At 39.3% G+C, this 17,513-nt stretch overlaps 1 protein-coding gene across 2 annotated transcripts in view; it reads right to left on the reverse strand.

Moving 5' to 3' along the window:
• rfx4 (regulatory factor X, 4) overlaps nucleotides 1–17,513 on the reverse strand; it is a 98,462-nt gene that overhangs the window by 46,100 nt on the left and 34,849 nt on the right. For both annotated transcript variants that reach the window (XM_061893681.1, XM_061893680.1), the window contains 3 exons: nucleotides 4,847–5,060; nucleotides 4,461–4,538; nucleotides 4,218–4,381 (listed from right to left, as the gene is read on the reverse strand). In XM_061893681.1, coding sequence (XP_061749665.1) covers nucleotides 4,218–4,381; nucleotides 4,461–4,538; nucleotides 4,847–5,060 — 456 coding nt within the window. The remainder of the gene's footprint in view (nucleotides 1–4,217; nucleotides 4,382–4,460; nucleotides 4,539–4,846; nucleotides 5,061–17,513) is intronic.

Here is a 17,513-nt window from a genome sequence, read left to right on the forward strand (position 1 = left end):
GAGAATCTGGAGAAATCACTGCACGTAAGCGATGATATCACGGACCTTGGATCCCTCAGGCGGTACTGCATCAAAAAGTGACGTCAGTGTGTAAAGGATATCACCACATGGGCTCAGGAACACTTCAGAAAACCACTGTCAATAACTACAGTTGGTTGCTACATCTGTAAGTGCAAGTTACAACACTACTACGCAAAGCCAAAGCCTTTTATCAACAACACCCGGAAACGCCGCCGGCTTCCCTGATCTAAGACGGACCGATGCAAAGTGGAAAAGTGTTCTGTGGTCTGACAAGCCCACATTTCAAATAGTTGTTGGAAACTGTGGACGTTGTGTCCTCCGGAACAAAGAGGAAAAGAACCATCCGGATTGTTATAGGCGCAAAGTTACAAAAACATGGTATGGGGGTGCATTAGTGCCCAAGGCATGGGTGACTTACACATCTGTGAAGGCACCATTAATGCTGAAAGGTACATACAGGTTTTGGAACAACACGTGTTGCCATCCAAGCAACGTTATCATGGACGCCCCTGCTTATTGTTTTAACAGGGGTTCTATAGGAAGACGAACATGACTCAAACCTTCCTAATTGTTAGAAAGCCCACTTTTTATATCAAACACGCTTCACTGAAGACACTATTTGGAAAGCGCCGCTTTGTCCTACTCATTTGGGCAGTACTTGAACTCGCCGTAGTTGTGTGGACCGCCACTCAACAGTTTGTTTACATGTACAACTTTCTCCGACGCTGCAGCAGAAAGACGGGTTCTACGCCACTCAACAAAAGTTGTATAATAAATGCGGCTTTTACACAAACACACAAGAGAATGCCGGCCATACTTGGTCAACAGCCATACACGTTACACTGAGGGTGGCCGTATAAACAACTTTAACACTGTGAAGTGAAGTGAATTATATTTATATAACCCTTTTCTCTAGTGACTCAAAGCGCTTTTACAAAGTGAAACCCAATATCTAAGTTGCATTTAAACCAGTGTGGGTGGCACTGGGAGCTGGTGGGTAAAGTTTCTTGCCCAAGGACACAACGGCAGTGACTAGGATGTCGGAAGCGGGGATCAAAACCTGGAACCCTCAGGTTGCTGGCACGGCCGCTCTACTGACAAATAGGCGCCACACCGTGAACCCACACCAAACAAGAATGACAAACATTTTGGCAGAACATCCGCTCCGTAACACGACACAAACACAACAGAACAAATACCCCACACCCCTTGCAGCACTGTCTCTTCCTGGATGCTACAATATACACCCTCCGCTAACACCAAACCCTGCCCTGCCACATCTTCGGAATTCGGAGGTCTCAAGGTTGGCAAGTATGTCTCTCGGACACACTTTAAAATAATCCCAAACCATTGACACGGTGTCGTTAGTCTCGCTTGTGAGCCACGGCTACAGCACCGGCAACAATACACTCTTGTCATTGTTATGCTGCGCTCGCGGCGGTTTGATGAGGTCATCAAGCGGCAAATATGCGCCACACTGTGAACCCACACCAAACAAGAATGACAAACATTTCGGCAGAACATCCGCACCGTAACACGACACAAACACAACAGAACAAATACCCAAAACCCCTTGCAGCACTGTCTCTTCCTGGATGCTACAATATACACCCTCCGCTAACACCAAACCCCGCCCTGCCACATCTTCGGAATTCGGAGGTCTCAAGGTTGGCAAGTATGTCCCTCGGACACACTTTAAAATAATCCCAAATTATTGACACGGTGTCGTTAGTCTCGCTTGTGAGCCACGGCTACAGCACCGGCAACAATACACTCTTGTCATTGTTATGCTGCGCTCGCGGCGGTTTGATGAAGTCATCAAGCGGCAAATATGTGCCACACTGTGAACCCACACCAAACAAGAATGACAAACATTTTGGCAGAACATCCGCTCCGTAACACGACACAAACACAACAGAACAAATACCCCAAACCCCTTGCAGCACTGTCTCTTCCTGGATGCTACAATATACACCCTCCGCTAACACCAAACCCCGCCCTGCCACATCTTCGGAATTCGGAGGTCTCAAGGTTGGCAAGTATGTCCCTCGGACACACTTTAAAATAATCCCAAACCATTGACACGGTGTCGTTAGTCTCGCTTGTGAGCCACGGCTACAGCACCGGCAACAATACACTCTTGTCATTGTTATGCTGCGCTCACGGGGGTTTGATGCAGCGTTTTAAAAAGTCATTCATTTGACTTTTTGTACTCATTTTTGTTGTACTACACTAATCAAATCTGCTGTATTCTACGGATAATACCTGCTCTTTTTACATAAATGAAAAAGTCAATGTCAAAGATGGATTAATTATATTTCAGGGTACAACTGCAATGTATCATACTTAATGTTTTTATTATGTTATAAAAGGGTGAAAAATACGGCTTGAAAAAAAAATCGACAGAACTTTTAGATACATTTTGCACATTTGCAGCCATTTTACTGCCTTTTACACATTAAGTTGTACTACACTGCTGTTTTCTACTGATAATACCTGCTCTTTTTTACATAATAAGGCAAATAAAAATGTCAATATCGAAGATGGGTTTCTTATATTTCAGCGTACAACTGCATTGTGTCATACTTAATGTTTCTATTACAAACCCCGTTTCCATATGAGTTGGGAAATTGTGTTAGATGTAAATATAAACGGAATACAATGATTTGCAAATCATTTTCAACTCATATTCAGTTGAATGCACTACAAAGACAACATATTTGATGTTCAAACTCATAACTTTATTTATTTTTGCAAATAATAATTAACTTAGAATTTCATGGCTGCAACACGTGCCAAAGTAGTTGGGAAAGGGCATGTTCACCACTGTGTTACATCACCTTTTCTTTTAACAACACTCAATAAACGTTTGGGAACTGAGAAAACTAACTGTTGAAGGTTTGAAAGTGGAATTCTTTCCCATTCTTGTTTTATGTAGAGCTTCAGTCGTTCAACAGTCCGGGGTCTCCGCTGTCGTATTTTACGCTTCATAATGCGCCACACATTTTAGATGGGAGACAGGTCTGGACTGCAGGCGGGCCAAAAATGTACCCACACTCTTTTTTACGAAGCCACGCTGTTGTAACACGTGCTGAATGTGGCTTGGCATTGTCTTGCTGAAATAAGCAGGGGCGTCCATGAAAAAGACGGCGCTTAGATGGCAGCATATGTGGTTTCAAAACCTGTATGTACCTTTCAGCGCTAATGGTGCCCTCACAAATGTGTAAGTTACCCATGCCTTGGGCACTAATGCACCCCCATACCATCACAGATGCTGGCTTTTCAACTTTGCGTCGATAACAGTCTGGATGGTTCGCTTCCCCTTTGGTCCGGATGACACGATGTCGAATATTTCCAAAAACAATGTGAAATGTGGACTCGTCAAACCACAGAACACTTTTCCACTTTGCATCAGTCCATCTTAGATGATCTCGGGCCCAGAGAAGCCGGTGGTGTTTCTGGATGTTGTTGATAAATGGCTTTCGCTTTGCATAGTAGAGCTTAACTTGCTCTTACAGATGTAGCCACAAACTGTTTTTAGTGACAGTGGTTTTCTGAAGTGTTCCTAAGCCCATGTGGTGATATCCTTTAGAGATTGATGTCGGTTTTGGATACAGTGCCGTCTGAGGGATCGAAGGTCACGGTCATTCAATGTTGGTTTCCGGCCATGCCGCTTACGTGGAGTGATTTCTCCAGATTCTCTCAACCTTTTGATGATATTATAGACAGTAGATGTTGAAATCCCTAAATTTCTTGCAATTGCACTTTGAGAAACGTTGTTCTTAAACTGTTTGACTATTTGCTCACACAGTTGTGGACAAAGGGGTGTACCTCGCCCCATCCTTTCTTGTGAAAGACTGAGCATTTTTAGGGGAGCTGTTTTTATACCCAATCACGGCACCCACCTGTTCCCAATCAGCCTGCACACCTGTGGGATGTTCCAAATAAGTGTTTGATGAGCATCCCTCAACTTTATCTTTTTTTTTTTTGCCACCTTTCCCAACTTCTCTGTCACGTGTTGCTGGCATCAAATTCTAAAGTTAATGTTTATCGGTTTGAACATCAAATATGTTGTCTTTGTAGCATATTCAACTGAATATGGGTTGGAAATGATTTGCAAATCATTGTATTTTGTTTATATTTACATCTAACACAATTTCGCATATGGAAACGGGCTTTGTTTCTGTAGTTCTTACCTATCAGGCAGCGCCTGAAGGACGGTGGGCATGAGCACCCCGGAGATGGCCTTGTAGAGGATGGAGTCGCACACGCCCACGATGTTGACCACGGTGTGGGAGCTGAGGACGGGGAGCATGTGGGGCGGCATGCCTTGCCAGAAGTGGAGCAGGAAGCTTTGGACCTGCACACACGTACGTAAAACTGGGTTATAGCTGCATGTCGGCTTCGGTGGCTTTAAAAAAAACCCGAAAAAGCCTGGCCTCGTCAAAGTTGGCTCGGATGACGGTGTCCAGTATCCTCTGGCAGTGAGTTCTGTACATCATGATGAAGGTGGACACCTGCGGGCCACAAGGAGGTATTGACTGCTCCCCGTAAAAAGAAAGGTGCGAGCAAAACAAGAGTGTAAATCCAGCAGCAAGCATGGGAAACGGCCAAATTCATGTCCCGGGCTTTAGAGATCACAAACCGTTCCAAATCACCGCCCCCCCCCCATGTGTAGAAAGGCGGACAGCTCCTACACGGACTTTGTCCTACACAGCCAGATCTTATTATCTCCCCCGGAAGATTAAGAGTTGGCGTATAAATCCTCCAGGTCTTTACCCTTCAGATGCAAGGGGGGGGGGGGACATGTCAGAGTGCTGTTTACCCTCTCTTCTGGCAGGCTGGCGGGCAAATTTAGGTCTTTGACATTTGGGAACTCTGGCAGCAGCGTCCCCAGCTTGGAGCGCGGTGAATACGCCACTGTCTGCTTGGTGACCTCCTTCTTGCCCGCCTCGTTCACCCAGGCCGCGCCCTTCTTGGAGTACATCACGTCGTAGTACTGCGAGGACTCCTTCACCGCGATGCCGTAGTAGTGGTACCTGCCGGCACAGTTCTCAGTCAGACACGCCCACACAAACACAAGCGTTTGCACCTTTCACTGCCTTTTGTTCGATGGCCGTATCAAACTGATAACACCTGCTCTTTTTTTTTTTTACATAATAGGGCAAATAATAGGGGCGGCATAGCTCGGGTTGCAGGTTCGATTCCCGCTTGTGCCATCCTAGTTACTGCCGTTGTGTCCTTGGGCAAGACACTTTACCCACCTGCTCCCAGTGCCCACCCACACTGGTTTAAATCTAACCTAGATATTGGGTGTCACCATGTAAAGCGCTTTGAGTCACTTGAGAAAAGCGCTATATAAATATAATTCACTTCACTTCACTAATGTCAATATCAAAGTTGGATTAGTCGTATATTTCATTGTATCATACAAAGCCCGTTTCCAAATGAGTGGGGAAATTGTGTTAGATGTAAATATAAACAAAATACAACGATTTGCACATCATTTTCAACCCATATTCAGTTGAATATGCTACAAAGACAATAACTGATGACACCCAACTCTACATGCCCCTAAAGCTGACCGACACGCCGGATTGTAGTCAGCTGGAGGCGTGTCTTAATGAAATTAAACAATGGATGTCCGCTAACTTTTTGCAACTCAACGCCAAAAAAACGGAAATGCTGATTATCGGTCCTGCTAGACACCGAACTCTATTTAATAATACAACTCTAACATTTGACAACCAAACAATTAAACAAGGCGACACGGTAAAGAATCTGGGTATTATCTTCGACCCAACTCTCTCCTTTGAGTCATACATTAAAAGCGTTACTAAAACGGCCTTCTTTCATCTCCGTAATATCGCTAAAATTCGCTCCATTCTGTCCACTAAAGACGCTGAGATCATTATCCATGCGTTTGTTACGTCTCGCCTCGACTACTGTAACGTATTATTTTCGGGTCTCCCCATGTCTAGCATTAAAAGATTACAGTTGGTACAAAATGCGGCTGCTAGACTTTTGACAAGAACAAGAAAGTTTGATCACATTACGCCTGTACTGGCTCACCTGCACTGGCTTCCTGTGCACTTAAGATGTGACTTTAAGGTTTTACTACTTACGTATAAAATACTACACGGTCTAGCTCCATCCTATCTTGCCGATTGTATTGTACCATATGTCCCGGCAAGAAATCTGCGTTCAAAGGACTCCGGCTTATTAGTGATTCCCAAAGCCCAAAAAAAGTCTGCGGGCTATAGAGCATTTTCCGTTCGGGCTCCAGTACTCTGGAATGCCCTCCCGGTAACAGTTCGAGATGCTACCTCAGTAGAAGCATTTAAGTCTCACCTTAAAACTCATTTGTATACTCTAGCCTTTAAATAGACTCCCTTTTTAGACCAGTTGATCTGCCGTTTCTTTTCTTTTTCTCCTATGTCCCACTCTCCTTTGTGGAGGGGGTCCGGTCCGATCCGGTGGCCATGTACTGCTTGCCTGTGTATCGGCTGGGGACATCTCTGCGCTGCTGATCCGCCTCCGCTTGGGATGGTTTCCTGCTGGCTCCGCTGTGAACGGGACTTTCGGTGCTGTGTTGGATCCGCTTTGGACTGGACTCTCGCGACTGTGTTGGATCCATTATGGATTGAACTTTCACAGTATCATGTTACACATCCATTGCTTTCGTCCTCTCCAAGGTTCTCATATTCATCATTGTCACCGACGTCCCACTGGGTGTGAGTTTTCCTTGCCCTTATGTGGGCCTACCGAGGATGTCGTAGTAGTTTGTGCAGCCCTTTGAGACACTAGTGATTTAGGGCTATATAAGTAAACATTGATTGATTGATTGATAGTGTCTCAAAGGGCTGCACAAACCACTACGACATCCTCGGTAGGCCCACATAAGGGCAAGGAAAACTCACACCCAGTGGGACGTCGGTGACAATGATGACTATGAGAACCTTGGAGAGGAGGAAAGCAATGGATGTCGAGCGGGTCTAACATGATACTGTGAAAGTTCAATCCATAATGGATCCAACACAGTCGCGAGAGTCCAATCCAAAGCGGATCCAACACAGCAGCGAGAGTCCCGTTCACAGCGGAGCCAGCAGGAAACCATCCCAAGCGGAGGCGGATCAGCAGAGCAGAGATGTCCCCAGCCGATACACAGGCGAGCAGTACATGGCCACCGGATCGGACCGGACCCCCTCCACAAGGGAGAGTGGGACATGGGAGAAAAAGAAAAGAAACGGCAGATCAACTGGTCTAAAAAGGGACTCTATTTAAAGGCTAGAGTATACAAATGAGTTTTAAGGTGAGACTTAAATGCTTCTACTGTGGTGGCATCTCGAACTGTTGCCGGGAGGGCATTCCAGAGTATGCCCTCCCGGTAACAGTTCGAGATGCCACCACAGTAGAAGCATTTAAGTCTGATGTTCAAACTGATAAACATTTTGTTGTTGTTGCAAATTATCATTAACTTTAGATTTTGATGCCAGCAACACGTGACAAAGATGTTGGGAAAGGCGGCAAAAAAAACAAACTGATAAAGTTGAGGGATGCTCATCAAACACTTATTTGGAACATCCCGCAGGTGTGCAGGCTGGTTAGGAACAGGTGGGTGCCATGATTGGGTATAAAAACAGCTTCCCTAAAAAATGCTCAGTCTTTCACAAGAAAGGATGGGGCGAGGTACACCCCTTTGTCCACAACTGTGTGAGCAAATAGTCAAACAGTTTAAGAACAACGTTTCTCAAAGTGCAATTGCAAGAAATTTAGGGATTTCAACATCTACGGTCCATAATATCATCAAAAGGTTCAGAGAATCTGGAGAAATCACTCCACGTAAGCGACATGGCCGGAAACCAACATTGAATGACCGTGACCTTCGATCCCTCGGACGGCACTGTATCAAAAACCGACATCAATCTCTAAAGGATATCACCACATAGGCTCAGGAACACTTCAGAAAACCACTGTCACTAAATACAGTTGGTCGCTACATCTCTAAGTGCAAGTTAAAGCTCTACTATGCAAAGCAAAAGCCATTTATCAACAACATCCAGAAACGCCACCGGCTTCTGTGGGTCCGAGATCATCTAAGATGGACTGATGCAAAGTGGAAAAGTGTTCTGTGGTTTGACGAGTCCACATTTCAAATTGTTTTTGGAAATATTCGACATTGTGTCATCCGGACCAAAGGGGAAGCGAATCATCCAGACTGTTATCGACGCAAAGTTGAAAAGCCAGCATCTGTGATGGTATGGGGGTGTATTAGTGCCCAAGGCATGGGTAACTTACACATCTGTGAAGGCACCATTAATGCTGAAAGGTACATACAGGTTTAGGAACAACATATGCTGCCATCTAAGCGCCATCTTTTTCATGGACGCCCCTGCTTATTTCAGCAAGACAATGCCAAGCCACATTCAGCATGTGTTACAACAGCGTGGCTTTCTTAAAAAAAGTACTTTCCTGGCCCGCCTGTCTCCCATGGAAAATGTGTGGTGCATTATGAAGCATAAAATACGACAGCGGAGACCCCGGACTGTTGAACGACTGAAGCTCTACATAAAAACAAGAATGGGAAAGAATTCCACTTTCAACGTTTCAACAATTAGTTTTCTCAGTTCCCAAACGTTTATTTGGTGTTGTTAAAAGAAAAAGTGATGTAACACAGTGGTGAACATGCCCTTTCCCAACTACTTTGGCACGAGTTGCAGCCATGAAATTCTAAGTTAATTATTATTTGCTAAAAAAATAAATAAAGTTTATGAGTTCGAACATCAAATATGTTGTCTTTGTAGTGCATTCAACTGAATATGGGTTGAAAAGGATTTGCAAATCATTGTATTCCGTTTATTTTAACATCTAACACAATTTCCCAACTCATATGGAAACAGGGTTTGTACTTAATGTTTCTATTATATCATAATAGGGTCAAATATAAACATTAAAAAACAAATCAAGATACATTTTGCACAATTGCAGCCATTTTACTGCCTTTACACGTGATGTTTCAATTCTATTCTATCTATGTTGTACTACACCGCTGTATTCTACGGATAATACCTGCTCTTTTTTTACATAATAGGGCAAATAAGAATGTCAATATCAAAGATGGATTAATTTTTTACGGTCATGCTATTAATCATTTTGTTAAAATCCTGCATTTCCCCAAATTCCCAGGAAGTTCCCATTGAAATCAATGGGACATTTTTCCAAGTTTCACAATTCCCACATTTTTTATCCGATTCAAACCGTTCCAACTTCAAAATAATTTGCTTTCCTTCAATAATTATAACAAATTCCCGGATTTCCTGAAATTCCCAGTTTTTGGGGACATTTTCCCCATTTAAAATGAATCGCACATTTTTCAAACTTCCACAATCCGATTCAAAACATTCCACCTTCAACACATTCCACTCATCCTGGAAATTCAAACAATCATTCATTTCCAGGAATTCCTGTTTTTTTTTCTAACCTTATCTCCAACATTTTTTAGTTTGACTACTCCTTTTACATTTTTCAACTCATATCAACCGTTCCACTGTCAAAACATTTGTTTTACTCAGGACAAAAAAAAAACCAAGTTGGTTTAGGAACTCGAAACAGTCCCAGTTATCCCGAAATTCCAGGAATTCCATATTACGATTTCTGATTTCAAACAAACGGTTACTACTTTAACATTTCGTGACCGGTTTAAACAAATTCCAGCACCAACCAATTCAGCTCATTCAGGACATTAATCAATTTTGTTAAAAATCTCGCTTTTCCCAAAAATTCCCAAAAAGTTCCCATTGAAATGATTGGGACATTTTCCCAAGTTTTACAATTCCCACATTTTTTCAACCGATTCAAACCGTTCCAACATTGACACATTCCACTCATCCTGAACATTCAAACTATGATTTTTCCGTTTTCAACAAAATTCCAGGAATTCCTGTTTTTGTTCTCACCCTATTTCCAACCGTTTCTGTTCAATTACTCCTTTTACATTTTTCAACCGTTCCACTGTCAAAATATTCTTCTTAGTCAGGACAAAAAAAAAAAACAAGTTAGTTTCCGAACTTGAAAAATTCCAGATTTTCCCGAAATTCCATAGCACCATTTCTCAATTAAAAAACGGTTACTACTTCAACATTTCTTGACCGATTTTAACAATTCCAGCACCAACCAATTCAGCTCATTCATGCTATTAATCATTTTTTTTAAAATCCCAATTTTCCCCCAAATTCCCAAATTTCCATTAAGTTCCCATTGAAATGAATGGGACATTTTTTCAAGTTTTACAATTCCCACATTTTTCAACCGATTCAAACTGTCCCAACATTGACACATTCCACTCATTCTGATAATTCAAACTACAATTTTTCCATTTTCAACAAATTTCCAGGAATTCCTGTTTTTGTTCTAACCATATTTCCAACCGTTTTTGTTCAATTACTCCTTTTACAGTTTTCAACCGTTCCACTGTCGAAATATTCTTCTTAGTCAGGACAAAAAAAAAAACAAGTTAGTTTCAGAACTTGAAAAATTCCAGGTTTTCACAAAATTCCATAGCACCATTTCTCAATTAAAAAACGGTTACTACTTCAACATTTCTTGACCGATTTAAACAATTCCAGCACCAACCAATTCAGCTCATTCATGCTATTAATCATTTTGTTAAAAATCCCAATTGTCCCCAAAATTCCCAAATTTCCAGGAAGTTCCCATTGTAATCAATGGGACATTTTTCCAAGTTTCACAATTCCCACATTTTTTATCCGATTCAAACCATTCCAACTTCAAAATAATTTGCTTTCCTTCAATAGTTATAACACATTCCCAGATTTCCTAGAATTCCCAGTTTTTAGGGACATTTTCCCCATATAAAATGAATCGTACATTTTTCAAACTTCCACAATCCGATTCAAAACATTCCACCTTCAACACATTCCACTCATCCTGGAAATTCAAACAATCATTCATTTCCAGGAATTCCTGTTTTTTTTCTAACCTTATCTCCAACATTTTTAGTTTGACTACTCCTTTTACATTTTTCAACTCATATCAACTGTTCCACTGTCAAAACATTTGTTTTACTCAGGACAAAAAAAACAAGTTGGTTTAGGAACTCGAAACAGTCCCAGTTTTCCCGATATTCCAGGAATTCCATATTACGATTTCTTATTTCAAACAAACGGTTACTACTTTAACATTTCGTGACCGATTTAAACAAATTCCAGCACCAACCAATTCAGCTCATTCAGGACATTAATCAATTTTGTTAAAAATCTCGCTTTTCCCAAAAATTCACAAAAAGTTCCCATTGAAATGATTGAGACATTTTCCCAAGTTGCACAATTCCCACATTTTTTCAACTAATTCAAACAGTTCCAACATTGACACATTCCACTCATCCTGATAATTCAAACTACAATTTTTCCATTTTCAACAAATTTCCAGGAATTCCAGTTTTTGTTCTAACCCTATTTCCAACCGTTTCTGTTCAATTACTCCTTTTACATTTTTCATCCCATTTCAACCGTTCCACTGTCAAAATATTCCTCTTAGTCAGGACAAAAAAAAAAACAAGTTAGTTTCAGAACTTGAAAAATTCCAGGTTTTCACAAAATTCCGTAATACAATTTCTCAATTAAAAAACGGTTACTACTTCAACATTTCTTGACCAATTTAAACAATTCCAGCACCAAACAATTCAGCACATTCATGCTATTAATCATTTTGTTAAAAATCCCAATTTTCCCAAAAATTCCCAAATTTCCTGGAAGTTCCCATTTAAACGATTGGGACATTTTTCCAAGTTTCACAATTCCCACATTTTTTATCCGATTCAAACAGATCTAACTTCAAAATAATTTGCTTTCCTTCAATAGTTATAATAAATTCCCGGATTTCCTGGAATTCCCAGTTTTAAGGGACATTTCCCCCATTTAAAATGAATCATACATTTTTCAAACTTCCACAATCCCCACTTGTTTCAACCGATTCAAAACATTCCACCTTCAACACATTCCACTCATCCTGGAAATTCAAACAATCATTCATTTCCAGGAATTCCTGTTTTTTTTTCTAACCCTATCTCCGACATTTTTAGTTTGACTACTCCTTTTACATTTTTCAACCAATATCAACCGTTCCACTGTCAAAACATTTGTTTTACTCAGGACAAAAAAAACAAGTTGGTTTAGGAACTCGAAACAGTCCCAGGTTTCCCGATATTCCAGGAATTCCATATTACGATTTCTGATTTCCAACAAACGGTTACTACTTTAACAATTCGTGACCGATTTAAACAAATTCAGCACCAACCAATTCAGCTCATTAAAAATCTCGCTTTTCCCAAAAATTCCCAAATTTCCAGAAAGTTCCCATTGAAACGATTGAGACATTTTTCCAAGTTGCACAATTCCCAAATTTTTTCAATCGATTCAAACCGTTCCAACATTGACACATTCCACTCATCCTGATAATTCAAACTGCAATTTTTCCGTTTTCAACAAATTTCCAGGAATTCCTGTTTTTTTTCTAACTATATTTCCAACCGTTTCTGTTCAATTACTGCTTTTACATTTTTCATCCCATTTCAACCGTTCCACTGTCAAAATATTCCTCTTAGTCAGGATAAAAAAAACCAAAACAAGTTAGTTTCAGAACTTGAAAAATTCCAGATTTTCCAGAATTTCCGTAATACAATTTCTCAGTTAAAAAACGGTTACTACTTCAAGATTTCTTGACCGATTTTAACAATTCCAGCACCAACCAATTCAGCTCATTCATGCTATTAATCATTTTGTTCGAAATCCCGCTATTCCCAAAAATTCCCAGAAAGTTCCCATTGAAATGAATGGGACATTTTTCCAAGTTGCACAAAAAAAACAAGTTTGTTTCAGAACTTGAAAAATTCCAGATTTTCCCGAAATTCCGTAATACAATTTCTCAATTAAAAAACGGTTACTACTTTAACATTTTGTGACCGATTTAAACAATTCCAGCACCAAACAATTCAGCACATTCATGCTATTAATCATTTTGTTAAAAATCCCGATTTTCCCCAAAATTTCCAAATTTCCTGGAAGTTCCCATTGAAATCAATGGGACATTTTTCCAAGTTGCACAATTCCCACATTTTTTATCCGATTCAAACCGTTCTATCTTCAAAATAATTTGCTTTCCTTCAATAATTATAACAAATTCCCGGATTTCCTGGAATTCACAGTTTTTAGGGACATTTTCCCCATTTAAAATGAATCGTACATTTTTCAAACTTCCACAATCCGATTCAAAACATTCCACCTTCAACACATTCCACTCATCCTGGAAATTCAAACAATCATTCATTTCCAGGAATTCCTGTTTTTTTTGTCTAACCTTATCTCCAACATTCTTAGTTTGACTACTCCTTTTACATTTTTCAACCAATATCAACTGTTCCACTGTCAAAACATTTGTTTTACTCAGGACAAAAAAAACAAGTTGGTTTAGTAACTCGAAACAGTCCCAGTTTTCCCGATATTCCAGGAATTCCATATTACGATTTCTGATTTTAAACAAACGGTTACTACTTTAACATTTCGTGACCGATTTAAGCAATTCCAGCACCAACCAATTCAGCTCATTCAGGACATTAATCAATTTTGTTAAAAATCTCGCTTTTCCCAAAAATTCACAAAAAGTTCCCACTGAAATGATCGGGACATTTTTCCAAGTTGCACAATTCCCACATTTTTTCAACCGATTCAAACCGTTCCAACATTGACACATTCCACTCATCCTGATAATTCAAACTACAATTTTTCCATTTTCAACAAATTTCCAGGAATTCCTGTTTTTTTTCTAACCCTATTTCCAACCGTTTTCGTTCAATTACTCCTTTTACATTTTTCAACCGTTCCACTGTCAAAATATTCCTCTTAGTCAGGACAAAAAAAAGAAACAATTTAGTTTCAGAACTTGAAAAATTCCAGATTTCCCCGAAATTCCGTAATACAATTTCTCAATTAAAAAACGGTTACTACTTAAAGATTTCTTGACCAATTTTAACAATTCCAGCACCAACCAATTCAGCACATTCATGCTATTAATCATTTTGTTAAAAATCCCGATTTTCCCCAAAATTCCCAAATTTCCTGGAAGTTCCCATTTAAACGATTGGGACATTTTTCCAAGTTTCACAATTCCCACATTTTTTATCCGATTCAAACCGTTCCAACTTCAAAATAATTTGCTTTCCTTCAATAATCATAACAAATTCCCGGATTTCCTGAAATTCCCAGTTTTTGGGGACATTTTCCCCATTTAAAATGAATCGTACATTTTTCAAACTTCCACAATCCGATTCAAAACATTCCACCTTCAACACATTCCACTCATCCTGGAAATTCAAACAATCATTCATTTCCAGGAATTCCTGTTTTTTTGTCTAACCTTATCTCCAACATTCTTAGTTTGACTACTCCTTTTACATTTTTCAACCAATATCAACCGTTCCACTGTCAAAACATTTGTTTTACTCAGGACAAAAAACTCGAAACAGTCCCAGTTTTCCCGAAATTCCAGGAATTCCATATTACGATTTCTGATTTTAAACAAACGGTTACTACTTTAACAATTCGTGACCGATTTAAACAATTCCGACACCAACCAATTCAGCTCATTAAAAATCTCGCTTTTCCCAAAAATTCCCAAATTTCCAGAAAGTTCCCACTGAAACGATTGAGACATTTTTCCAAGTTGCACAGTTCCCAAATTTTTTCAATCGATTCAAACCGTTCCAACATTGACACATTCCACTCATCCTGATAATTCAAACTACAAATTTTCCATTTTCAACAAATTTCCAGGAATTCCTGTTTTTGTTCGAACCCTATTTCCAACCGTTTTTGTTCAATTACTCCTTTTACATTTTTCATCCCATTTCAACCGTTCCACTGTCAAAATATTCTTCTTAGTCAGGACAAAAAAAACCAAGTTAGTTTCAGAACTTGAAAAATTCCATGTTTTCCCAAAATTCCATCATACCATTTCTCAATTAAAAAACGGTTACTACTTCAACATTTCTTGACCAATTTAAACAATTCAAGCACCAACCAATTCAGCACATTCATGCTATTAATCATTTTGTTAAAAATCCCAACTGTCCCCAAAATTCCCAAATTTCCAGGAAGTTCCCATTGAAATGAATGGGACATTTTTCCAAGTTGCACAATTCCGACATTTTTTCAACCGATTCAAACCGTTCCAACATTGACACATTCCACTCATCCTGATAATTCAAACTACGATTTTTCCATTTTCAACAAATTTCCAGGAATTCCTGTTTTTTTCCTAACCCTATTTCCAACCGTTTTCGTTCAATTACTCCTTTTACATTTTTCAACCGTTCCACTGTCAAAATATTCTTCTTAGTCAGGACAAAAAAAAAAAACAAGTTAGTTTCCGAACTTGAAAAATTCCAGATTTTCCCGAAATTCCATAGCACCATTTCTCAATTAAAAAACGGTTACTACTTCAACATTTCTTGACCGATTTTAACAATTCCAGCACCGACCAATTCAGCTCATTCATGCTATTAATCATTTTTTTTTAAATCCCAATTTTCCCCCAAATTCCCAAATTTCCATTAAGTTCCCATTGAAATGAATGGGACATTTTTTCAAGTTTTACAATTCCCACATTTTTCAACCGATTCAAACCGTTCCAACATTGACATATTCCAGTCACCCTGAATATTTACACTAGCATTTTTACACGTTCAACAAACTTCCAGGAATTCCTTTTTTGTTTCTAACCCTATCTTCAACCTTTTTCGTTTGACTACTCCTTTTACATTTTTCAACTCATTTCAACCGTTTCACTGTCAAAACATTCCTCTAAGTCAGGACAAAAAAAATCAAGTTGGTTTAGGAACTTGAAACAGTTCCGGTTTTCCCGAAATTCCATATTACAATTTCTGATTTAAAAAATTGTTACTACTTCAACAGTTCTTGACTGATTTAATTCCAACACCAACCATTTCAGGGCATTCATGCTCTTAATATTTTTTTATTTTAAATCCCGCTTTTTCCAAAAATTCCCAAATTTCCATTAAGTTCCATTGAAATGAATGGAACATTTTTCCAAGTTGCACAATTCCCACATTTTTCAACCGATTATACCGTTCCAACGTCAACACATCCCACTCATCCTGGAGATTCAAACTAACACTTTTCCAAGTCCCAAACCAAACCCTGTTTTTTTTTTCTGGAAAACTCAAACTCTTCTTACTTTCATACTACATTCTGTCAGCATTTCAGTTCCATTTCGGCATTGGAGCATTTAAACGCAATTCCTCCAAGAATCCCGTCATCTGGTAGCAAATACTCTTTATAGTTCTGTGTTGTTTTTAAAAAAAATATTTTTATATGTTTCTGGATCACTAAAATGTGTATATTATCTTCTTATTACCTTTTTTAAAATACAATATTTGGAGCAAAATAAAGTTAAATTATGCAGAATATGACATCCTTCAGCAAAAATCAACAGGAAGTTGGCAAACACCCCTTCAAAACAAAAGTTTCCTAAAAAATGTCATTTTTGCCTCTTTGAGCTGTAATTTGACCCCCTTTAAATGCTTCAAAACTCACCAAATTGGAAACACATATTAAGACTGGCAAAAATTGCGATCTAATAAAAAAAACAAACCCCAAAACTTAAAATTGCGCTCTAGCGCCCCCTATGAAGAAAACACAGACAAAACTGCTTGTAACTTCCCTTAGGAATGTCGTAGAGACATGAAACAAAAACCTCTATGTAGGTCTCACTTAGACCTACATTTAATTTATTTACATTCTTCAGTAAAAATCAACAGGAAGTTGGCAATCACCCCTTCAAAACAAAAATCAACAGGAAGTTGGCAAACACCCCTTCAAAACAAAAGTTTCCTAAAAAATGTCATTTTTGCCTCTTTGAGCTGTAATTTGACCCCCTTTAAATGCTTCAAAACTCACCAAATTGGAAACACATATTAAGACTGGCAAAAATTGCGATCTAATAAAAAAAACAAACCCCAAAACTTAAAATTGCGCTCTAGCGCCCCCTATGAAGAAAACACAGACAAAACTGCTTGTAACTTCCCTTAGGAATGTCGTAGAGACATGAAACAAAAACCTCTATGCAGGTCTCACTTAGACCTACATTTAATTTATTTACATTCTTCAGTAAAAATCAACAGGAAGTTGGCAATCACCCCTTCAAAACAAAAATCAACAGGAAGTTGGCAAACACCCCTTCAAAACAAAAGTTTCCTAAAAAATGTCATTTTTGCCTCTTTGAGCTGTAATTTGACCCCCTTTAAATGCTTCAAAACTCACCAAATTGGACACACATATTAAGACTGGCAAAAATTGCGATCTAATAAAAAAAAAAAAACCCAAAACTTAAAATTGCGCTTTACCGCCCCCTAGGAAGAAAACACGGACAAAACTGCTCCTAGGAAGAAAACACGGACA

This window comes from Nerophis ophidion, linkage group LG03 (genome assembly GCF_033978795.1).
Source record: "Nerophis ophidion isolate RoL-2023_Sa linkage group LG03, RoL_Noph_v1.0, whole genome shotgun sequence".
NCBI lineage: Eukaryota > Metazoa > Chordata > Actinopteri > Syngnathiformes > Syngnathidae > Nerophis > Nerophis ophidion.